The sequence below is a fragment of the Salminus brasiliensis genome, chromosome 11 (genome assembly GCF_030463535.1).
Source record: "Salminus brasiliensis chromosome 11, fSalBra1.hap2, whole genome shotgun sequence".
In the NCBI taxonomy this organism is placed as follows: domain Eukaryota; kingdom Metazoa; phylum Chordata; class Actinopteri; order Characiformes; family Bryconidae; genus Salminus; species Salminus brasiliensis.
The window spans coordinates 17,773,542-17,799,578 of record NC_132888.1 but is presented as its reverse complement, the minus strand read 5'-3'; the positions used below and the strand labels follow the sequence as shown (position 1 = coordinate 17,799,578).

At 41.1% G+C, this 26,037-nt stretch overlaps 1 protein-coding gene across 2 annotated transcripts in view; it reads left to right on the top strand.

Annotated features, from left to right (window-relative positions):
• sez6b (seizure related 6 homolog b) overlaps positions 1–26,037 on the top strand; it is a 251,581-nt gene that overhangs the window by 188,186 nt on the left and 37,358 nt on the right. For both annotated transcript variants that reach the window (XM_072692028.1, XM_072692027.1), the window contains exon 5: positions 23,038–23,223. In XM_072692028.1, coding sequence (XP_072548129.1) covers positions 23,038–23,223 — 186 coding nt within the window. The remainder of the gene's footprint in view (positions 1–23,037; positions 23,224–26,037) is intronic.

Genomic DNA, 26,037 nt, shown 5'->3' with positions numbered 1-26,037 from the left:
ACTTTGGCAGCTTGACTAATGCCATTAGAATGCAACCACAAAACACTCCTGGATTGTTTTACATTCATTTGAAGAGAGTTACCATTACAATACAGTAGCTTCTTCCGGCTGATTTGTAAAAAAAAAAAAAAAAAAAAAAAAGCTCTGTCCAGGATTGATAGTCTAGTGACCGGTCACATTTCTATGAATGTGACCTAGACACACCTAGACACACCACTGGATGTGTGTTGTAATTGAAATAAAATTGGGACATCACCTTTTCACTACGTGACATCATTGCAAGGTTCTTCAGGAAGCCTTTTGTGTCTAACCCTTTGTGGTTCCATTTGACACCTTAGTTTCTAAGAGTCTGAACTTTCTTAGAGTTCCTGACTGTGTTCATACAGAGTGGATGGCTGTGTATTTGTGTGTGTCCTCTACACCACAGCCCCCACTGTCCCTCCAGGGTCCAGTAGCTGTCATTCACAGAGATGACAGCTGCAGATGTTGATGCAGTCAGAAGCCCCTGAGACCCTCCACTGATTTATTTATTACTCCAGCCCTCCCCTGACACACAGTTTTGTGCAGATGAACCACTGTCATACAAACTACTGTCCACCTCTTTCCTTGAGGTGGCTCCCATGCCTATGCTATTGCCAAATAGATTTTGACCCAGTCTAAATCCACAAACTTCAAGCACATTAGCATGCCTCCATCTTAAGATTCAGTAACAAATTACTGACTTCATACCAAAACTGTTTTGTGTGATCATTTTACACCAACTGTTCTTAACATTGCATTAACACTAGGTGAACATACTTTTTTTTTTAGCTTTGACAAAAGCAGCAAAATATTTTTAACATATCTAGTGATGCATACTATACACCAGTGGAGAACCCTCAGGGCCATCTAGGCCTTCAGAGGAGTTTTTAAAAAAAGTTCATCAGTAAAGTTTCATTCATTTTTGTTCAGTAGAGTCATGCTTGTATTTAAAGTACTAGTCTTATTTATTTATTTAAATTTTTAGTTGGCAACAAAAGGGAAAATTTGTCCAAGAGAAAAATGGCCCATGCTGTCTGATTGACTAAGCCTAGAACCGAAGGCCTAATGCATCTGATTAACCACCAACATAATGGTAGAGTGGTGGGAACTTGCATACAGAAATGCATACAGTTATCACTGCTGGGAACTTTTGTCACTCTTTCACTCTTTAGCAGACCCATAACCAAATGGAAATGGAAAAAGTAGAAACAGCTCTTTGCCAAGACTCTTTACTGAGACACTGTAAAACTACAGCATTCAATGTCTGTTAAAAGCTTCAAATGAAATGTGTCCAATGTCTTTTGCAAGCTTCTAAACTCTTTGTTTAATCCAAAACAATGTTCTAGTGCATCTGCATTAGCTTCTAACACACAACCACAATCTCACAGGGGATCAAGTAGAAATTAGCATTGTAGTAGAGGTGTTTGTTTCCTAATGTGGCTAAGATTTGTCATTTTTAGCCCAAACAGAAGACCTAGGTCTGAAGGTCACCACCTAGATAATGGTTCAAGTTAAGATCTGCTAGTCTCATTATTTCTTTAGACACAGTTCAGGTTCTGAGAAACAACCCTTGGATTTTCTCACTTTGATCAAAATAATGTCTCACAGGAGGATTAGTCATTTTTAGGTCAGACAGATATCGCTTCATTGATCAGACAAGAGTAAGAAGTCCTCATTTCTTATAAATCTCGGAGATCTTTTAGCAGTCTATCAAATCTCATGTTTTTCTCATTTGTGTCAAAAAGTCCTCACAATTAAGTGCTGAAGTTGAGCTCATCTTTACTCCTAAGGGGGGTTCAGATTTCAGAAACCAGTGAAACAATATTGAGATCTGCTGTATTTCTCCTCAGAATGAGATAAGGAAAGGTACGTTTTCTTTGGGCATTCACTGCTGCACTGATTTGTACCACATTATACTTGTTACTGGCAGTTATTCACAAAGCAGTTGTCCACACAAAAATCATGTGAGCTTTTTTTATTTATTTATTACACATGGAAAAATGTCTTGTATGAGTATATGAGACTGAGGTGACATCAGTCTGACCACAAAAAGAGGTTAAGCCCCCCATGAGGCATTATTTTGATCAAAGTGAGAAACCCCAGGGGTAGGTTTTTTTCCAGGAGCCTCACATTGGTCTCAAACAGGACTTCACCATGCCTAGAAGAAATAATAGGACTGAGAGCAGATCCTAACTTGAATATTTCTTTCCTTTTTAACTTGACTAATAACTTGGTCAGAGAACTTTCCAATGCTCTTCTGGGTTGTTTTTAACTGCTTGACTTTACATAGCAAGTCCAATCCTGTTCCTGAAGATCCTATACACCTAGCTCTAATCTTCAGATGGAGCTGAAGGCCTTCATTAACATCAGGTGTGTCAGTGTGGGAGTGGAACTAAACTTTGCAGGGTGGTTAGTCTCTAGGACCAGGATCAGCCATTCCTGACCTAGACTGTTTATTAAGGTCAATTAAAAAACCTGTAACCTGGCCTGTAACTCCACAAAGAGCTAATGAAGAAATGCCCTAATTGTAGAAGCATTTATGAAAGGCTAAACAGACCTTCCTCAATGTCAGTGCCTCCATGCCAGCGATCGTACCAGTACAACCACGCCTGCATCTAAGTGGCATTATTTGAAAGCTTCATTCTGGGCACTCTGTTCTTCAGTTAATGCTATAAAACAAAAATAAAGTGTGTCCTCATGTCATAAGTCTACCTTAAAAAAAACTCATAACTTCTTCAAAGACATTTCTTCAAAGGCCATGACGAAATGTCCTGCTGTGGAGTTATCTCTTAGGTTGTAGTTTTCTAATTGGGTCTTTCATGTTCAAAAACTGGTGCCTGAACTATTTTCCAAGGCTTTGCATCATATCTTGTTGGAGCTTGCAAATGTGACTGTTCAGTCAATCAGAAGCGTGAGATCCCACATGCTGATTAAAGGGGTTATTATATAAAGAATTACTTAGTATTCACACAGGCACAATATCATCACCTTCTAGTTTTCTAGAAATAATGATTGTATGATTCCCTTGTATGTCCACATAAGTGTGTTTAGGGTGGTAGTAACTTCAGGCTTCTGCAGGTGGGGTTGCACAGGGTTGATTGGGCTATGAATACATACAGGGTGTATGCAGTACAGGATTCATAAATTGAGAAGAGGGGGTTTAGTGCAGTGAATGTCTCGTTGAATGTGTGGAAAATGAGACAATTCTGACGAGAATTTCCAGTGGACTGGGATTTCTGCCACTGTTGGTAGACCCATATGACCGTACACCACTATGGCCTTTGACACATGCAAAAGCAATTACTGCATAGTAGCACCTCTTATCAACCTATGAATCCCATCGCACACCCTGCAGGTATTTATAGCCCGAGCATCCTAGTGCAACGGCATTTGCGGGAGCCTGAAACCTTACAACCACCTGAAACACGCAAGGTGACTCATTTCTTTTTTTCAAACTTCCATTGAAAGTTAACATGTTTTTTTCCTTCTTCTGTGAAGTTTCCGTTTTAAAGTTATGAGGTATTTGTCTTTTTGTACAATTTGTATGAAGCACAACCCACATTAACATCACCTGTCCAGCAGTAATTTTATTTTCCATTTACACACAAGTTTATCACTGGGATGAGTCAAAAAATTTGATTATAGACATCCCCCTGACATCCAATCTAAAAAGGGCTAAAGGCAAATAATGATTAACAAAATGATACATTGTGCAGCCATTGTATTTGAAGTGTGCTGCACTGCAAAATGTGCACATTGTTAGTTGCACTGCAGTCCAGAGGGTTGTGGCCATTATTGTTTCCTACGAACAACAGCAGCCTTCTCCGTCAGAAGCGTAATGATGCAGAACCACAATAATTACATTGGTTGTGGCCTGCAGAGTGAGTTAGCACGGATGTGTTTAACAGTGGGGTCATGTAAGTGTTTGCCGGGGCCGAGGAGGCACTCACGTCATTTCGAATCAAGCAAAGTGCTTCATGAGGCATCCTGTGTGGAAGTTTGTCATTGACCCATCCATGCTCTGCCTGCAAATGTGTCCTTTCATAGCAACTGTTAGTCTGTGGACAAAGCTTTACAGAATGCTGACAAAAATCCCATTAAATGTGACCCCTTGCACACTACGTTGTTGAACCTAGGACCTTACTATCCTGAATTGTCTGAGAACTATTATGAATAAAATACATAAATAATGTGAGTGTGAGCGAGTGTGAGGAACTTAAGGGTGGGCCTTAATTTGGGCCATTTGTTTTTGGAGATGAATAAACTCATGTTGGAATTTGGATTCAATACATAGCATTGGGATTCATTTAAATATGATTCAATATTAATATCAAAGTAAATTATAAATACAAATAAAATAAATTACCCACAAATCCATGTCCACAGCTACGGCATTATTAAAACAATAATCCACATGAGATCTTAAAACCATTCTACAAACATTCAAATGAGCATGCTAGTCCAATAGTGGGGATAGTACCTCATAGATATTGATGTCAAACGCCACAGAAAGAACATTACGAGCCTGCATTACTCACAAGTGACAGCAGTGTGGTACAGATCCTGTTCTATTACAAACACAATAAGCTTTCCAGCAGACATAAACAGAAAATAAAAGTAAAATGAATCTGCTGCTTGCTGATGTGGGGTTGTTTTCCTTTCCTAGCTATGCCACTTTCTCTAAAACACCCACACAGTGCTGAAGAGGCACAGAAGTGGAGCTTTTATCTCCATTTGAATTTTATCTGGCTAACTAATAATTGAGTTTGAATAATTAAATGTATTACCCCTTGGTGTCTAAGGGCATTTTAAAATTTTATTTTAAAATGTTTTCTTAAATTCACCTTTAAAGGCACTTGCATATTAGATAATACCCATGTGTTTATTTCAAAATGTCCAGAACAATCTGCACTTATAATGATATAATGAGCTCAGCTTCACTATAAAGAGACCCCATGTGACCCCAAAGCCCAGATTGCTTTGTTGCTTAAAAAGGGGTTTACCAGAGTCGTAGGTTCACGAAAGCAGTGGAAAGGGGGAAAAAACACTGTATAAACCACAAGAGGCAAAAGACCATTGTAAGTGTCCATTGGTCAGTTTCATCCAAAAATCTGTAGACGGACACACTAATTCACTAATTACAGATGAGAGGCAGATGGCGGACACACAAATCCAGCAGTTAGACAGAGCAAGAGGCAGAGCGAGGATGTCAGCTCATCTTCACAGCCCCATAACTCCAGATGTGAGTCACGTACGATCTGGCAATTAGACACAATGGAACGGGCGGGCTCTACAGATCCAGGAGATGTTTGAACCGTAGTTCTGCATTGTATTATCCCAAAGATATTAGATATCATAATAGAAACATCAGGAACCATTGCATTTGGCGCATTCACGTTTGTAGACTCCAGAGGGGTAAAGGAGCATTATGTTGTTGCTGCTCCTGGGCTCCCCCTACAGTTGTGAAGTATAAATCACTTTTACACCACTGACAAAAACACAAGTCACATTATGAGCACCCCCTTCTGGACAGCTGTAGACATGCATTTCTGGACGAGCTACAGAGATACAGAACTGCATCTGGAGTGAAAGAAGCATGTGGACTGAGATAGTCAAAGAATATTACATAATATTTTGTACATGGCCTACCAATGACTACCAAGTTACTAGTGCAGTAAAAATTATCCGACCCAACGATCCGGCAGTGACAGAGATGCCATTCTCTCTGTTAGTCAGTGGACCAAAATTATTATTTTAAGGCAAAAATGTATATGCAACCCCTATATTGTTGTATATAGTTGACAACCCCTTTAAACTAACTAAGTTGGGGATCACCTATTCACAGTAACGATCAAAAAAATCCTTACTGCACAGAAACAGGCCAGTCATCAGACATATTTCAGTAATAGTTTTGCCTGCATAATAAATTAAAATATCAACAATACAATTAATGGCATAGCGTCATCAGTTCCTAAAACCCCATTGTACCGGACTTTATACTTCTGTATTTTGGAAGAAACTGAGATGTACACTAAAGTTTCTCAGTAGGTTAAATACAGTGTTCTGTAAAGCTTGTCCAACATGGCTCCAACGGTTCCTATAAAAGAAGCATGTGTGGGTGGAGATTGGAAAAGTCAGTTGGAAGGCATTGTTGTTTTTTTCTTTAGCCACATGAATACATACATAATATTTATTTGAAAGATTTCTTTCTCTCCAAAAGTAAATGTACACTGACACTCAATTCAGCGCATGAATCCTATCTCCACAAACACATGGCACTGTTCTAAAGTTCACTGTGCCTCCTCCGTAATTGCCTCCCTGCAACACTTTACATTTTTTGTGAGGATTGATCCACAGCTCAGAATAATCCATTGATTTTCAGACATGGCCGTGCACCATTATTTACCAAAACAATCATGTCGCCTTGGTAGTTTACATATTGCGTGAAATGGCAGCTTTTGCACTGGATCCACATCCCGATACAATGGGAATTGGTTGAGTTGTGTTTTCTATCCAGAGAAAGAAAGAGAAATTCCATCACTGGCAGTGTGCTGATAATCTATCACTCTATTGTCGTGGGTGTGAGGAAGGCAGACAGAAGGGGAGAGAGAGAGAGAGAGAGGAGTGGTATTAGAGTGAGGAGGAAAGCTGCTCAGGGTTTTAGTGAAAGTGCCTGAGCTCTGAGATGGGCTGTCACGGGCAGAGGAGGATGCCGGGAAGCTGTCAGGTTGTCTAGGAGCATCCGCAGGGTTCTCACTGTGGAACACACAAGCCCCCTCTGGGACACTCTGTAGATTCCCCCAGGCGCACACTCCCTGGGCCAGCGACATGTGTCCGACATTGTCCGACATTGCCAGTGTGATCTTTTAAACAAATACTGCACATCATGAGTAGCGTCTTGCCTTACACACGCTTCTGGGCACAATGGCAGCTGTCACTTGAGACTCACACAGGACCAATAGAAATGCTCCAGAGTGACCTGGAATAAAATCTTTTTACATTGACTCCCATTAGAATAGACTATATGTCCAAATTTTTGTGGACACCCCTTCTAATGAATGCATTCAGCTACTTTATGTTGCACCCACTGCTGACAAAGATGTGCAAATAAACACTCACAGATATTCTATTGCCTGTAGAGAAGCTCAGCCAATAGAATAGGGCTCTCTGGAACTGATACAAATGAACCTATTGGCATCTTGCCTAATGCCAGGTGTGGGCTAGAGAGGTATAAAGACATTGAGCTGTGGAGCAGTGGGATTGTGTTTTAGAGAATGATGCTGCTCCATCTGATACCTTTGGGATAAGCTGGGTAGTTGGGGATGAGGTGGGGTGGTCATCATCCAACACCCTGACACTATTATCAACAAGATCCTCATAAAATCTAGTGGAAAGTCTTCCCTGGGCAGTAGAGACAATTACTCCAACAAAAGCAAGATAAACGTTTTTAATATCTATAAGCTATAAGAAACAGTGAATGTGCAGGTGTCCTAATACTTTTGTCAATATAGTGTATTCACCACAGTTTCTGTTTATTAGGGTATTAATACAAAGCACATTTTCTCTTCCTGTTTTCTGCATTACACTCTGAACATCACTTTTTTAAAGAAGTTATGGAGCCAAGCATCAGAGAAGTAAACCAGCAAAGGGAGTATCAGATGAAAAATACTTGGTATTATGGTATTGGCCATGGTATTATTGGCCATCTCATGTTTCAGTTTGTCTCAAAATTGTTGAAGGCACCTCTATTTTGCTGTGCTTTAAACTTCACAAGCATTGCAGAACTGTGTAAGGGACAGATTAGCGACGGTTTTAGTGAACTGAATGTCCATTTGTGTAAATTGTGGCCACACTAAAACATCGGAGATGGACATCAGGAAGCATATCTTCAGCTTCTTCCGGAAAACAGTAGAAATATTAATTTGTGTAGCAGCATCCATACACCTTATAAGATTACCCTAACCGGTAAAAAATTTTTTTTACCACCTTTGCAATGAGTAAGTGACCATCCAGCCTGGCCTCACAGTGAAAACGTCCACATAGGTCATTTGTTTCGTCTTGTAAAATTAGCCATTTTTATGTTCAGTACTTTCACCTCTAGCGATGAAGAAATGACTACAGGGGATTTCTGTCAGAGGTGGCTCAACTGAGAATCGACTCTTCAAATCCAACATCCAACCTTAACAACACCCTAATCTACACCTAAACCTAGTCTTAACCCTCATTCTTAACCCTTATGATTCCTTAAAATTCCTCCAGTAATTTCAGCCCAGTCATTTTTTTGATCTCCACAAAGTTCATAAACAGCAGAATTCTCTCCAACATAATCTCCCAGTGCTGGTTTTATCAATTCTTCTTCATGCATGTGTGTGTGTTTGTGTCTGTGTGTCTTTTGCTCAACTAGTGGACGGACTGGAAAAAACAATCTGGTTTCTAAGTGAGATCATGTTAGACGACACATGGTTTTGCTGATGAATCCTTAGAGGTAGAGCCTACTTTATGAAATTCTTTTTTATTAATTTAAGCTCAATAAATGGTCCTTTATTAATCACAGGCTTACTGGAATCCCATTAGAAGGTAACACTGTCCCAGACACAATTACCACGTATCTAGGTTGCTCTTGCAAATGAATTATTAGACTATTATTAAAAGGTCATTACTGCCTGTGCATTTCCCTTCTTTTGATAGCACAGGGTGGGGAGCTTTCCTGATTTCTCTCCATTAATGTCCGAGCACATCAGTTTTTAATAGATACGGAGCAGCCCGTATGTATGTAACTGACGTGGCCGTAATTAAACTGTCGTCGTTGCTGTGCAAGGGCTAAAGCAGTCACGCCAAATGAAGTGACAGAGACGACCACCTGTTCGTCCAGTATAAACGATGCAGTCCATCAGGAGGGCCCATAGTAATTAAGAGAAATTGATGTCGCCCTCGCTATGGAAAAAAAAAAAAAAAAGATTTCCTTGAGCAAGAAGCAGGCCAAATTCATTTGCTCATACAGAGCACCTCCCTATCAGGGCTTGATTAAAAGGCCATCTGGGCTTTGGGGGGTTTCAGATAAATGTCTGTAGTGGCTGGGGGCACACGCAGATGTGTTCGCCCGTTCTCTCTGCTCTACTGGAATGACCCTGAGCAATTTCAGCATGCTGTGACCACCACCTCACCCCTCCATTCCTTTCGTATCTCTGCACTACAGGGGCAACAGCAGGTAGAGCCTTAATCGGACTTGACATTTTGGTATGATCCCAACTATAGCTAGGGCAATGGTTTTCAACCAGTGGGCCACGGCCCCCTCAAATGGACCCTAGTGTTACTGTTTGCTCCATGTCGGGGTTATTGTGGGTGGTAGTAGTGTATAGATAGAGTCTGAGAAGTGCCGTGCTATCCTGATCAAACCCATTCTCATATGAGACCTCTGTTTTTTCTGGTTAAAGCCAGTGTGAAGTAAAAGTTGTCAATCATGACCCAAAAAAACCCCAACCACCCCAAGCTCAGTGAGCCATCAAACAGTGCTCTTCAAATGCTACATCGTCTCTGCTAGGGAGCCAAACTTGGTCAACCAGAGTGGAGTATGCTTAAATCAAATCACAGGCCAATCCATACACCAACCCAGCTATTTTAGTCACCCTGTGTTATTCAGAGCTGTTTCTGCTGCTCAAGTTGTTATTTCCCTGCGTCCTGTTAATGGGTGCCCTCCTGCAGGGTTGCTAGGTCACGCTGTGGCACTCCATTGTTTTGTCATTTATTTGACCCCCCTCTCCTCGCCCTCAGATCATTAGCAAGGCCGAATGAAAAGCAGAGCGGTGTGGTGGTTAACCGCAGCCCACCGCCGCCAGCTTATTTGGTTTTTGATGAAATTATATTTGCTGGCACTGACTTATGGGGGTGTGCTGGAGCGTTTAGATGACTCGAATTATAGTTCAGCACCACCACAGAAGGGGAAAAGTGACAGGGAGCCATACGTTTTATGAAGCAGAGGATTTTTATTGTGCTCATGTTTTGGCACTTGAAGTGTCACTGGAAATGAGAAAAGGTGTGGGTTGGTACTGGTATCATTTCCATGGGAACGAGGCACAGTCACTGTATGGAGGAAATCATTTCACATCTAGATTACACTGAAACATACACACAAAGAACATGCCAGTGTACGTGTTTCTTGAATAGGGCCATCTGATAAATGGAGGTAGTACTGAGATATTTGACTGAGGGGTGGTGGAGGGATGCTGGAGTTTCATTATAGACACAGAAGGTAGAGGTGAGAATGTACAGGATGTTAGATTAGGAGAGGGAGGAGCTTTAGGCTTGTTCCTCCTCCTAAAATTCAGTTATTTTATTAAGCAAATATATCTGAGGTAAACAGGTCAGTGGAAGCTGAAGCAGGTTTATCTGTCACTGTGAGACTTGTGATGGCTAAAGTCAAAGTTGGAGACTGTGTAGCAGTGTAGCTGGGCCTGTGATATAGAACCCTAGTCAGGACCCTAGTCAGTTTTTGCCTGAATTCATATGGTTGTAACGAGCTAACTGCTCCTGTAATCTGGATATATAGGGCAATTAATCCTGTTGTTTCCCAAATACAAAGCAAGACCTTATCATGAAAAGAAAAAAAATAGTGTCTTCCAGATACAGGACACTAACAGCATTTAGTGCTAGTCACAAGTATTAAAAAAATGATTAAAATACTGTTACATTTGATACTTGTGGACATTTAATGTCAGTACTTTTGAATTGGTTTGTCAACTAGAAAAATTTAATGCACTGTTAAGATGGGGTTCTTCAAGAGGTCTTCAGCAAAGGCTAGTTATATTTAGAACCATAAACCCTCAGAGAACCATAAGAGTGTTTAAATGATAGTTTGCCCGGTTAAATGATTCTACTTTATTACCCTGTTTTCACCAGGTCACTTGATCCATCTTGAGTACCGGGATTATTCCTAGATATGGCTAAGCTAAAATAAATTCCAAGTGTAAACACACCCAAGACTGATCCCAAAACATATACAAATGGACTCAAGTAAAGAAACATATTTGAGAAATGATGTCAAAGCCCAGCCCAGCCCAATATGAATAGTTGGGTTCTCTTAGGTTCAGACAAATATTTCATGCTGTACAGCGGTGCTGTGTCATGCCTCTGGTGTATCTCCTACGCTGCACTGTTCTCAGCGTGTGAGGTTAATGGGAGGTGGCGAGATTTCCCACTCGTCCTTGTCCTTTCAGACTGAACCCATCACATGCAATCAGCCTCGATGAGATCTCACAAACTGAGACGGCGTCAATGCGTCCCGCTGTGCTTCATAATTAATGACACACCAGAACAAGGATGTATATTTCATCAGGTCATGTAATATACAGGAGACTTAATAGACTACTCATCTCCGTTAGTGAGATGCCACTCCACTACTCATCTCATCAAGTGGTCACCATCCCGCCTTTTTTTACTCTAAGATTCTCACACACACACACACACACACACACACACATACACACTTGAAATGCACTCAGAATAGAGATTAGGGTCCTGCTTATCAGACACATTTTTTTTCTTCGCAGCCATGTGGACCATGAACATGTTCGAGTAATGGCAGGCGATGGGCCCAAGCACTTAACAGAGGAATGGCTCCACTAGCTCTTGACATCTTGTCAGAACAGGCTGGCACTGGTCACTTCAGCTTATCAGAAAGCCAGCAGGGCCCTATCTATCTATCACATAAATACACACTCGCCGCCGCCTTCACTTATGCGAGGCTTCTCCCAAGTGCTGGTTGGTGTACCGGTTTTGGTGTCACACAACAACATAGATTTTTTTAGCTTCAGCTGTATGAACCCATCTCCAGATGTGAAGTTTTACATTTCCTTAGACTGCCTGAGGACAAATCTGAGGACATTCTACTAATGAATCAAACTATATAGCTACGAAGTGACTTTTTATCAAACTATCACTTACATTTAATACATTTCATGATTTTTGATTACACAAGACTATTGATTTAAATAAATAAATAAATAAATATAAATATAGGTAAAAACATATGTAATCAAACATTCTGACAAGTACTGTAGTCTTTCAGGGTAGAACTATACAAAAGATAATCAGTGTCCCTTTTTAAGACCCTGATGTAACTTTTTAAGACCCTTTTAAGACTCTGTTTAAGACCCTACCAGGGTCTAAACAAAGTGTATATTGTTAATTAATAAAACTAATTAAGAAACTAGTGAATTTCACATAACAAATCCCTAATCATGTACTCATAATGAATACAGTTGGATGCAAGGTTCCCAGAACAGATCAAAACAATCCAAAACTCTAAGCTACAAACATTTGTACTATAGAGTAGAAAGAATAGCTTTAGATTAACAATGCCGAGCACCACTCTTTTACAGCAAACTTGTAAGAGGATGTTCAGTATAAAACTTTTAATTTTACTTTCATTTAATTATACATTTGGGGAATCAGGGATCTGACTAGAGCTGCTGTATATTTAATAGAATTTTGACAAGGCCTTCATTTAGCCACCCAAAGCTTTACTGGGGTTAGTGGAATCTTATCCAAGTGAATATCCTTTAACTAAAGTACATGTCAAATTTATGTGTTTAGTCATCATGTGTGCCACGAGCTGAGACTAATTGTTTGTGGTGGTGTTTGGTAGTTTACATTTTTTGTCTATTGGTCTTATATTTGTATACTCAGAAGGTATGGAATCACAATGAAATCTGGGCTATTGTAATGCTGTATTGGCTCATCAGACCATAACAGAGTCCTGCATATGCCGGGAAACAGTGCCACATAGCTTATTGTCTACAGATTAACAAGATCATTCACTATTAGTCACCCACACTAGGACTTAATAATATGCCTTTATTGTCATCAATACTTATTTATACTTTCCTAAACAGTATAACAGAATCCTTCTCTTTGATTATCCCAGCTTAGAAATCTCAAAGTGCAGGGTTACTTATAGTATAGCATTCATGGAGGAGAGAGAGTTACAGGCCTTGCTCAAGAGACCTAAGTCACAGCTTCACAGATCCAGGTATTGAACCCACAACCCTATGATTAATAAACCAGCATCCTAACCACTGAAAGTAATCAAGCCAACCAGGAGTTTACTTCTAATCCTAATATCTAGGTAAGCACTGATATGGGAGTTTTGAAGTGGTGCCAATATTTGAAGCTAGTATTTTTTTTCAAGCCCGCCGATGTACAGAATCAGTACAGAATCTGCTGTAAACATTTTGCTTATATAAAGCATGCAATAAAAATAGCATCAAATATCGGTTTGACATATCGGCCCAATCTAAACATCTGACCAATGCCGATGTCCTTTTTTAAGTAGTTATCGCCTAAGAAGGATAAGATGTTAGAATCAGAAACACACTTTACCACCACTGCACAGCAGCACACTGCTAAAAGTAAAGGTGCTAATGGGTTCTTTGAGCATTACCATAGAAGAACCATTTTTGGATCCATAAAAAGTAGACACATTCATATATATTTCCAAAAGTGGCACAAAAGAACCAAAAGTGGCTTCTTCTTTTGCAACCCTCACATAACTCTTTGTAGCACCTTCATTTTTTAGAGGTAGAGAAGAATTCAACCACTGTTTTTAACCCATCTGTGGCACCTCGGCACCCAGCAGTTGGGGGCTAGGTGACTTGCTCAGCACTAGTCCTTCACTCCCACTGCTCCCCAGACATGTCCTGCCAGACAAGGGGGCCAAACCAGCAACCCTCAAGGCCCAATCCTGCTTCTCTAACCTTTCTCTGACCCCTGTAATAATTTCTAGTAATATCTGCTTTTCTAATGATGAAACCAATGCCGATTTCTAGGTCAGCAGAGGACAGTCATTGCATGATCTCAGCCATATCTTCACTAAACTGCCTTTTCATAGTCTACGAGTTGTCCACATTTACTGCAACGTTCTCTAGGAACTGCAGTCTAACACTACTATCCAATGGAGTGATTATCTTTGATTATAGACAGCATTTTATTTCTGTTGCTGTACACTCTGTTCATTACTCTACACTTTAGAATTTCTTCAGAAATCACTTAGATTTCCTTGACTGAGTGCAAATGTAGTATGTGCTCCAGGCTTTTTCCCTGTGTTTACACCTAGAAATGTATTCACAAGCTGTGAGTGTATTTGTTTGTTGTTTCAGCGCAGATTTGCAGAATTGAGCTTCCGACCCAAATTTGCTGCATGCTGAATGTTTCTGTAGGCAAATCACTTTCTACCACAATCATTTACTGAAATACAGCCGCACAAACATTTATTTAAGCCTTTCTACCACTAATGTGCTCACTTCGAGTACTCCTATCAACACATCTCCTCGAGTGGCCTTGTATCACTGTGTTTTTCCATATTCCTTTGAGTCAGTGAAAAGCGCACACGCCCACCCACGCATGCAGTAAGGCCTCGTTTCCATATGTCGTATAATTGTGGTATGTGCCTCAGTCTTCTCGCTGCAATGCCATTAGTTATAACACAGGAGTGATTATGATGACCAGACATGCATCACAAGTCCTTCCCGTGCTGCCTGTAAGCCCTCCTCCAGAGCGGCTAATGAAGGACATTAGTGCTGCATCTGTTGCAGTCTAACCCGTTGCCAGCTGATCTCCTCGGCGCCTGTTGCCAGGGTGGCGTCTCAGTCTTCACCGCGGCGATCGCTTTTTATGGTCTATAAAGCTGCGAGGCCACTCGCCGGCGGGATGGCGCGTATGATTTAAAGCCGAGCTCGTAAAGTCAGCCTCCAGTGCCCCCTCAGTATTAGTCTAATTGAAACGGAAGCGGCAGGATAATAATGCTATAACAACACGGCCCCACCGCGCTGACACGCCGGTAATAAAGCAGAAATGGGACGGATGGCTGAGGCAGTGGGGCGGCCCCCCGCGCAACGCCTCATTGACTCCGCGAAGGGAGCCCCCCCCTCCTCTTTGCACTGAGATTAGGCAGTCAGCAGGAGCACAGACCCCTCGCCACATGCCCTGGCACTGCCAGTGCGACAGTGATAGCATACCATTTCATGAAAGCTGTACAGTCTAAATGTGTGTGAAGTGCAAATGGTGTAGTTAGAAAGTCTAATATTGTCCACTGCAGCAACACGAGGCTAAGGGACCCTAGCCCTAACAACACAGTAGATAGGCTCTTTAAAAGGAAGGGATTTATTTGTTTTGGAAAGTTGCATCGCATCTACCTGAAAATCCAAGAAGGATTAAGAATCTTACACCACCTAGCTCATAGACTCAGTGTTGTTGACCTTTTGCGTCCTCAAATGGGGACATTACATAACTTTGACCCTTTGGCTTCATATGAGGACATTGTTTTTTGTGAGGACTTAGTGTAGTCTTTATACTTGTTAGGTCCTACTAATCCCAAACAGGAGAAATGAAAAATGCACACCAAACAAAAGTCCAGGTCTCAGGAGGTTAAGGTAGGAAGGTACTGTAACTCCACATGACCTCTGTAAGACAAATTTAGATCACAGGAATCACATGCTCACCTCAGTGGAAGCAGAGTTGAGCCAGCAACAGGAATGCAAGAAAGTCATTTATTGCATTTGACAGGACTCTTAAGATAAACACTCAGAAGTTCATAAGAATGGCACTCATTCACCAAACTCTTACTAAGAATGTTCTTAAATTTGTTCTTCAGAAAGGTCCTAACAGAAAACCTGTGTCATATTCATAATGGATTTTTAAATCACAGAATTGTTCTCAGCTCTGCTTATAGAATGATGAATCCCATTGTCCTTTTAACTGAACAAAAAGAAAAACACTAGTGAATATCAAAACCTTGCTTTTTTTTCAAGTTTGGAGGCCTTGTGTCATTCAAGTCTGTAGCAATCATAAGGTGTTTTTTGATGCATTCAAACATTCAAATCCTGAAGACGAGCCAAAGGATTTGTCTGAGTGTACTGCTTCTGTGCAGCATAGTCAATAAATAGCCTACAGATGTTGTGTTATGAACATGTAGCTGCTAAATTTCAAACTAAAATGTTATTATTACTTTAAAGGGTTTATACGATTGGTTATCATCCTCTATTACAGAGGAGCACAACTCCAGGACCTGGAGGGCCAGTCTCCAGCAAAGTTAGGTAGTTGCCCTACTCTTGTCTGGTAAAAAAAATACATTACTCCACCTCCCCATGTAAAACTTATCAAATCAAATCAAATCAAATTCATTTGTATAGCGCTTTTTATAACTGGCGTTGTCACAAAGCAAATTAATGATTGATAAAAGTCGCCATACCACCACATAAATCTACTGCACAGGTGTGCAAAATAATCATAATATCATAATATAATTATCTTAAAATGATCTCATCCAAATAGTGCTTCAGAATTTCATTCTTAAGACAAATCTGCCTCAGATCAAAGGTGTCATTTTATTCAATAGTAATGTTTATACAGTTCTTACAGAGAACAGTTAGTAAGTCAAATGTTATTTTACTCAGTTTCTTTAGTCTTATGGGAAAATGTAATTACAACTCATAACATTACTAAAAAATAGGCGATTGAAGGCTAGCATTAACTCAGAAGGTTGAGGGAGTGTGTAAGCACACATTCTAAAGGGGCACTGACCTTTTCTGCCCTAGTTTCTCAGCCAGGCTACGGCAAAACAACACATTTTTAAAATTTCATTGCCCTTGAGTCACCATGACTTCTTTAAACACCACATTGCTTTGTTTTTGAATGGACTTATCATAAATAAAGAAGAGTCCGAGATAAGGTATTATCCCTTTGTATCCTTTTTGTCTTGTGAGATGCCTTTCTTTCTTTGGGGAAGATAACCTCTTTGTGGAGCTGGCACTTTAATACCACTCGACACTTTTACCTCTTACTCACCAGACTGAAATGTAATTGAAGTTGGTGTGTTGGGTGTAATAGTTCTTGGCTTTGGAAATGTACAGCTGAAAGCGCTCCCGGTGCTCTGCTTACTCTCCGTGCTGACAGATGGAGGCTAGTCGGAGGTCATCCCTGAGGACCCGAGTGCAGTACACAGCGTAAAATTCATGGATGGCAGGCGCCGTCCATATCTCTGTCCACTTAAAGGATAAGAGGGCTCACAGCAGCCCGGGAGGAGGAAAGTGTTAGAGTGTGACAGGGCCGGGCCAGGTCAAAGGGTGGGATTTATTGCCCTGTTTAGGCCTGTACATATATTCTACCCTGAGGCATCTCCTGCTAACAAAACCAAAGGCAGCTGTCTTCTCTGAATTTCAGCAGCTAACAACAAATCCTTTGCAATTACGGACAGGAAGCAGGAGGAAGAAGCTCTAGAAACATCCCAGTTTATAAATGAAAATAATTAAATAATTTTTTTAAATGCCCTTGGAGGAGAAGGAAGGGAGAAAAATTGGTGATGGTGAAGCGATTCTTAGTTAAGTGGCCACAGGCGGTGTGTGGCTGTTTGATGAGGGAAAAGTTAGAGCTTTGCTCATCAGAGCTTTCTATATATGCTGAGATTTTCTCTAATCTTCATCCTTTTAAAGGAATACTTCAGGATTCAACACCTAATCTCTCACTGCTACATCGGTATCATACAGTTGATTACCACAGACAACAACTGGTCCCTAATACAACATGAAATCTGCATCATATTTCTCTTCCAAAGGGAGGGGGGTGGCTTTACCACCTGCTGGATGTTTTCTATCATAAGCATGTTTCAAGTCAACAGCTTTTCTGTACTTTAACTAAGTAGCATCAGATTCTCCTTTATAGCCATTGCAACAGAATGTAGCCTCGGCTAACAGAATTTAACATCCATGGCAGTAAACACACACACTAGCGACTAGGGACAATGGGCACTCACACCCAGAGTGATGGGCAGCCGTCTCAGCCCATGAGCAATTGGGGGTTAGGTTAGGAGGCTGGCACATTGAGGGAGAAGATAGCACTGTTCCATCACTCCCCTGTCCTCCACTTCCTGGGGATTGAACTAGCAACCCCCATTATTGCTGGGATAGGGACTGAACCATCAACTTTCCTGTCTCATTCCTGTCCCAGTAAGACACAAGATATCAACCCGTGAGCTTAAACCTTCTTACAATATATATGCTGCTTTCATGTTTCAGTTTGTAAAATTCATGTGTAATGCGTGTCCTCTAGTAGTGGCTCAGAGCGTGATTCACACTTCCTGACTGTAGAGGGAGCCCAAAGCAAGAAATCTAATTTCCTGCATACTGCTGCTTTAATCAGTGATCTTAAACAAGTCAGAAATATGTTCAGTTCAGTGTATTACACAATTTAGCTCCTCTCATGTCAATCTGTATTTTCTATATTTAGCATCTTTACTGAAGGCTTAGTTCTGTAGAATCTAACTAGAATATGCCTTGTTGAGAGCCTTCTCACATATGCTGCATGTTTTCTGAGACCAACAGAGTAATGCAATTCTCAGTCCCACTCTTGAAATTGTTTCATCATTCAGGGCCAAAAATGTCAGGATTTTAGAAGATTCATGAAGCATTCATGAAATTGTACATGCTCATTCATAACCGTATTCTGAAGGATATTAGAGAATTAAACAACGGGTCATATATCCAGTAAAATCCCTGTAATGTGTCTTTACAGGGAAATTTGAACTTTAACATAATCCAAAGTTATTTTTAGAAATCTGCCATTTTTTATGCAAATTCAAACAGATAGTGCCTCATTTGCATATCTAAATATATTCTTTTAACCAAACATCCAGTACAGAAATAGTTGTAGGAGTATCAGTTATCAACTGGCAAGGTTTAATTGTGATATCTGTTGATTTACAAAATTACCCCAATCACTTCTTGGCCTCACATATATGATATGATAAACACACACCCTTAAAAATAAAGATAAAGCTGCAAATTATTAGTGATGTCAAAGAAAAACCTCTTTGATTCCATGACCATCACACATCTCTATTACAGAAACGTGGTTCTTCTGTGGCATCACTCAAAGATCCTTTTGTAGCACCTTTATTTTAAAAGTGCAGTTTATTTCAGTCTGTTTGTATTTCAGATGTATTTTGTCTGATTCTGCATTTTAATCCTTCATTTGTGGCATTTTGGAACTTGATGTTTAGGTACCTGAAGGGAATTTTAAAAGATTTACAAGCAGGTTTTGTAAATGCAGCAATAAATAGCCTTTAGCGGCTGCAGGTGGGTGTGGTATTGACTTAAGCAGTTTCTGCAAGGCCAAAACTGACTGACTCCTCAGCGTTTGGGAATAGCATTAACATGCGCTTTTGAAGCATTTCAGACGTGTCTGACTAACTGTCTGTCTAACAGTGTGGGCAGATTTCCAGACTTGGGGCTGGTTCTAGACTAGAATCACAGAGGGCTCCTTAGAAATAAACAGGCAACCACATATGAATTTACACACTTCATCACTCTCCCTCAAAATTCTGTTTGCTGTTTTTTACTTTTTCACATGATCTAGTCTTCACATTGTGCCCAACTTTCATGATGAATGGACCAATAGAAATGCTCCAAACTAAATTCAATCAACTCAAATGTATTTGTATAGCACTTTTTACAACTGTTGGTGTCATAAAGCAGCTTTACTCAATCAGTCATTAGTAAAAGACAAGAAATCAACAACATAAAAAGACATGAAAATTCAAGACCCTCAGTGAGCAAGCCAAGGGCGACAGTGGCAAGGAAAAACTCCCTTAGAGCTGGAGGAAGAAACCTTGGGAGAAACCAAGATGCACAAGGGGGGACTCGTCCTCCTCTGATCAGAACTATTAATAAATTATTGACAAAAGTCACCAAACCACCTAAACTGCTGTACTGCTCAGGTGTGCAACATATAACAACTAACAACTTCCATTGACCTCCACTGACAGTTCCAGACACTGTTCCAGTTCCAGACACGTTATTCTGTTCTTACTTTTACTTTTTGATTTTAGTTTTCCTTTTTCTTTTCTTTGTCTCTCTCCACTTTAGGCTGTTCCCATGTCCTCAGTCCATAGCTCCTCATTTTGAGTAGTTCCTTGTTGCCTCCTAAGGTTTTTTTTCTAGTCTCTCCTTTCCATTAGTTATTTTCAGCCCTCTCATGTCTGTGTCCTGTTTCTATTTAGCTTTTTGTTCTCTGTCCTAGTACTAGCTAGCTCTGGTCTTTCTTGTCTTGTCTCTTGGATTCAGGTTGCTCTTTAGATTTGTGTGTTTGTCTTTCTTTTGTTTGTAGATCTGGACTTTTCCTGGGTTGCATGTGTTTCTTGTCCTGTAGTTCTGCCTTAGCACTGCCCCTGTCCCGTTGTCCAGCATTAGGGCCACCTTTGTCCTTTAGCTCAGCATTAGCACTACCTTTGTCCGTTTAGCTTTGTCTTAGTTCTATCATTTGTCAGTTTTGCTTTGGCCCTGTCTTTGTTATTCAGTTTGCATTTAACTTCAAGTCTCCTTCAGACTTTAACTTAAATGGCTCTTTTAGCTTTTTAATTTTGTCTTCCTTTGATTTTGCTTAGTTTATGTTTAGTTTATGTGTTATCTATGCTGACTTTTGGGTGTCTTGTTATGTTCTGCTGACTAAAGACTGCGTGATATGTGTGATGGTTAGTCTATTTGCTAGTTAGGGTTGCATCATTTTGCCAACATTATCAGTAGGGGTGTAGGAAAATATGGATATTTCGAAGTATTGCAATATTATATTTTGCAATACTGTATCCATTCTCAAAAACACATTATTGATTTTTAATAATGCAAAGATTTGTGGCAGACAGTGGTTCATTCTATGTTGTGTTTAAACCCAAACTCTAGATAGCAGTGTTGTTCTCTGTCTTCAGTTTTGACAATTACATTGTTCTAACCATAAACAAAGCTGTGCTGGACCGTGTTTGCCATATTCTTAGCTGCATTTTCCCCAGTGCTCACCGAAGGGTGCAATGCATATTTTTCTCTGTTGGACCAGCCATAAAGAGTCTAATCTGAGTTTCATAGTAAGGTGTGACGCAGATACACCAGTGTGCCTCTGCTTCTAATAATCTTCTGCTTCTTTATCCAGTCTAGAAACACCTGTGCACTGCTCCCTCTGCTTAGTTTTCCATTAACTAGAATATATTGCAGGTTTTTAGGTCTAGTCCCTGTGTGCCATGATCCTTGTGGCTGGTGCGAGACTGTTTCGCAGGCAGGCAGAGTGAGGGTCTGCTTTATTGCTTCCATTAGGGACTATGTGAGCCTAATCCATCATCTTAGGCGACTAATGATTGCCTGCATGCATCCCAGCAGGCCCAGACTGTCAGGGGAGAGCAATACAGACACTGCTCACATGTTTCTGCCTATTTGTCTTCATGGGGACGCCCGCTCACATCCATTGAAGGGGGGTACATTCTGTCTGCTGGACTGAAGGACAGGAAGAGGGAAAGTGCATCAGTGATAGACCCTCAAAGATTGTGCTGGGTTAAGATAGACAGAGGGAGGTCTAGTGTAGTGGGATATTAAGTCTGCTGGAGTCCGGTGGGAGTAACTGAGAAATGCAAAGTCTTCTACAGACGTCTATGCCTCCAGCCCAATTGTAATTAGGCCACGTCTACAAAGACTTTTTTATCCAAAATGCACTTCTTTCCATTGATTTCAGTGAGAATGGTGTGTTGACAATGGACAATGGAGTTTACTAGAGTTGAGCTTTTGATAGATTGTACTGTGATGAAACTTTGCGTTAGCCAATAAGAGACAATCTAAGGTGGGGCTTCAGTCGGTCAAGGCAAAAATGAAAACAGAAACTAAATGATGTAGCAGATGTAGCAGAAACTGAATCTAGAGCTGGGCAGCCCAGCTCTAAAGATATTCTCAGTGGTTCATTGCATGTTTCCACAAAGATCCTTTTCGTTTTCTTCTGTGGAGGAGAACAGCAACCTCCAGCCCTTTGTACGTCAGTCTCTGCCCACAAACCAGCAGCACACATCAATTATTCTTCTTTCTGACGAATCCCTTGCTGTAAAACATTTAAAGGCAGGCCAACTTAACATGACTGTGATTAGTGATTGTAAAGCATTTTCGAGTTAACTCAACTTCTCCTAGTTTTCATAACTAACAGTTTTAGTTCTGCATCTACATTTGTAAATAAGTAGAAGCCAAAATTGCTGTAAGTGGAGTGGGCTAAGGCTAAGGATCACTGGCTGGAATCAGCAGTCGGAGTTTGACCTTGACCTTTCTCTCTCAGGGGTGGATTGATGGCACTTCCTCCCCACAGCACTCCTAGCGTGATGATGGTCAACACAGGCGTCTGTTAGCTGTAGTATCAGAACTGGGAAGCTATGCTTTCCTCAGAGTGTGCTAGCTATCTAGCGACGCTGCATCAGTGGCAGTTCGAAAAGAGAGCCGGTGGCTGGCTTCACGTTTGTCGGAGGAGATGTGCTAGTCTTCACCATCCTAGTGTTGGGGCGTTGAACGGAGATTGGGTAATTGGCCTTCCAAATTAGGTTATGACACAACTACATTTTGGGAGATAAAACATGCCCCAAACCCATCCTCCTCAGCCCTGTATATACCATCTACTCTGACCTTCATTCAAGCAACTTCTCACCCACCTCCACCCCATCACCTCTTTTAGGAAATTATTAGGAAATTATTAGGAAATATTTTGTAAGATGTTTGACCTGTCTTCCTTCCTGTGTCCTGCATTTGAAGTTATGATCTCAGTTCTGAGTAAATGGACACAGAAATGTACATGGTTTCAGAGCTCTAGGGTGGCACAACTGTCTAACTGCCTGCTTGTTAAATCGGAAGTCATAACCTAGACGTATTACTAGGCGTATTAAGGGGGAAGGACACAGACTAACATCCTACAAAATACTTACAAATTTTTTATGTATTGGTGACCGAACTGCATTGCAGAACTGCAAAATATGTTAGAAGAGTTTTTTGACTAAACTCAGTTAAGAAAATTTAGCTCAAGGCTCTGTTATCCATTTTACTTGCATGGACATTATGTCATAAACTCAACACATCAAGGTTTACAGCATAAAACTAGTTTTAAAAACGTTGTGAACCTTGTCATTGTTTGATTAAAATGTCACTAATGTTATACACTCCCTCTGCTTTCCCCCTGCAGCGTTCGTGCTGAGCTGTAACTTCCCTGATCGACCGGCATATGGAGACGTTTCTGTGAGCAGCCTTCATGCAGGAGGAGAGGCATACTTCTACTGCTTTACTGGCTACCAGCTACAGGGCCCATCCACCCTCACCTGCCAGAATGCTACCACTCCTTCCTGGAGTGGAAAAGAGCCACAGTGTGTGGGTGAGTGAGATGCTAGGCCAACGAACAGTGCATGAATTTTTATCATCCGTTTGCAGAGCCATGTTAATATGATGCCAACAGCGTTTTAGAACAACAGGTTTAAGAAGTGACACCTAGCCTTTTGAAGCCGGTAATACCTTAACAGTTGGCATACAGCAGCCACAGACATTCAGTTCCAAGGCTTGCTGTTTTCACACCAATATGTTAACATTCAGTTATCATGGTGCCCTCCTTCATTATTGTACAGTGTATATTTCCACTCTGAAATTGGCCAAGAACAGTTGCCGCAGCATAGAGTAGTAGGTGCAGCATAATCTGTAATATTTTGACATGTAGCAAATATACAGTCATGTAAAAAAAATTTGGGTTTATCATATTTAAACATGACTATTTGATCTTCATTTGAACAATTTGGGGAAATGGAGGTTATATAACTAAACACATAAAACTGATTTAAAAAGATGTCAGCAAAATAATGTATGGGCTCTGAGTGGTCCTATGGATCGCTGGTTCAATCCTTAGTCCTCTGCACCCACTGAGACCACTTAGTCCAGTGGACCACTCACAAGGACCTGAGGATCTTCAGTCTATCAGTGGACCACTGACTTAATCCACTGGACCAATCACTATGACCTGTGGATCACCAGTTCGAGCCTTAGTTCACTGGACCACTCACCAGTTCGATTCTTAGTCCAGTGTTTGAATCCCAGGTCATTCTGCTTGCCGTCAGCGACAGGATTTCGAGAGGGCCACACAGCACAGGTGTCTGTTAGCTGTTGTATCATAGATGGGGAGCGGCACTTTCCCCCGAGCGTGCTGGCTACCCAACGATGCTGCGTCACCGGCAGTTCAAAAAGAGGTAGTCGAGGACACATGCTCGTCTGTGAGATGATTGAAACAGGCTTTGCATGCAATAAACCTGCAAGAAGCATCACACAGCTGAAAGAATTCAGCATAGAGGAGTAGGAAAATGTTCTCCTTGTCGACTTATCAAAGACTAGTAGACTACTTTAGGAAACATCTAAAATATAAGCTATTAGGTCACAGATAATGTTTGAAAGAAGATATATTATATTATAATATATACATATTTTGTAACAATGAGATAAATGTTTACTGAGGTGACTTAATTTTTTTACAATTGTATATCTTTATAAAATACATTTGACTTTTTATATTATACAGAGCTGTAGTGTCAGTTGCAGTCTTCCTAATCCTGTTCATTCTGACACTATGGAGCAATCCTGGAAGTGCTAAGCAGCAGTTAAACTTTCTCTTTCTGAATCTCTTCTAAATCCCATGCCACCAAACAGCTCTCATAGCAATGTCTGTAAATATTTCCTCAGGCAGGTGTAATTTAACTTGATTGGAGAACAGCTCTTTGCTTTCCTACTCCCTCCTCCACTAAAGTTAATTGGGGTTTGATCATTGATTTGGGCTATAATGGTATTAACCGCTGTGCGTGTGCTAGCAGGTGGTGAATATTAACAACTGGCCAACCCTCAAGGCGCCCCAGCGTGACAGACAAGCGATGCCATCTTCACTGCATAAATCAGGGCTGTTTTTTTGGAGAGAGAGAGAGAGAAAAGGAGAGAACCCTAGAGCTTCGGAGTGTTTTCCTTTCACATAACAAACACAGACGCATCTTAGATTCTAAGCCAGACTCCTGCCCTCCCTAAAGGAGGCCTGTTTTGATGAAGGATCTCATTTAGTTGTTTAGAGGTGCAGCGTCAGCGGCATGAATAGTGAAGAGGCGGCGTTCGCCCGGAGCAGAGCCCGAGCTTTCTCATTTCCAGCATTGATCAGAGCAAAGGAGCCCAAATGTGGCGTTTAAGGAGCGTGCTGTGGCCCTGCTGAGTGCAGCCATTGCCCGGCCAGCCTGCACGAAGCTGATTACTGACCACGGCTCCAGCTCTGGTTTAATTATGTTCTGTCCGCCTGGCTAACCTTCACCTGATCGGCCCCCGCACACCTCCTCCCTCACGACCCCTGCTGCTTTCGCTTTACTTTTACACACACTGAAACACAGACAAATTTTAAAGCCCAGAGTAAAAATGTGTGTGCAGTATTGTAGGCTAGTTCTGAGCTCCAAAGCTCTCTAATGCTTTTTAAATGTCAACTAACTTAATAATGTTCCACATTATGAAATCGGACTGGTCTCCTTTATTGTCTCTTGTCACATTGAAGCATGTTTGATTAAAAGATGCCACTGAAGGCATTTGTTCGGTGTTTAAAGCTGTTACTTGATGTATAAATAGTAAGAGTGCGACTTTGGTTGATGTGCAAAATGCTCAGATGCAGTATTTACAACCCTGTTATTGTGATTGAAACACACTGTTTTTTTGTTTTATGGAGGGATTTGGATAAAAAATCATGAGCTCTGCTTTTATTAGCCAGTAATAGTTGCTCCCCCAGCTGCCAACAAAGTTGGCTTCTGTGAGCCCCTCTGTACTGCTTTGCATGCACCACAGTGCAGTACATTGCTGATTGAGTCATTGCATGTGGCTGGCTAGTTAGCTAGCTAGCTGTCTGTCTGTCTCTCTGTCTTTTCTTTGCCGGCTGACACAGCTTCTTTAGCTGACTGGCTCGTTTTCCCTGGATAGGCCTAACTGGCTGGCTGGCTAGCTAGCAGCCAGCAAGCTTCATCGGCTGCCCTCCAACATGGGACTGTAGTCCAAGCAGTGCTTAGCTTCCTGGCTTTAGCCTTTTTAGCCTTGTTTCCATATTCTCCCCAAGTAGCCTTTGCATTTAGCCTCTAGCCAGCTAGTGGGCTTGGTCAAGACTGTTTAAGTAACCGTTTTGGGATTTTGGAAT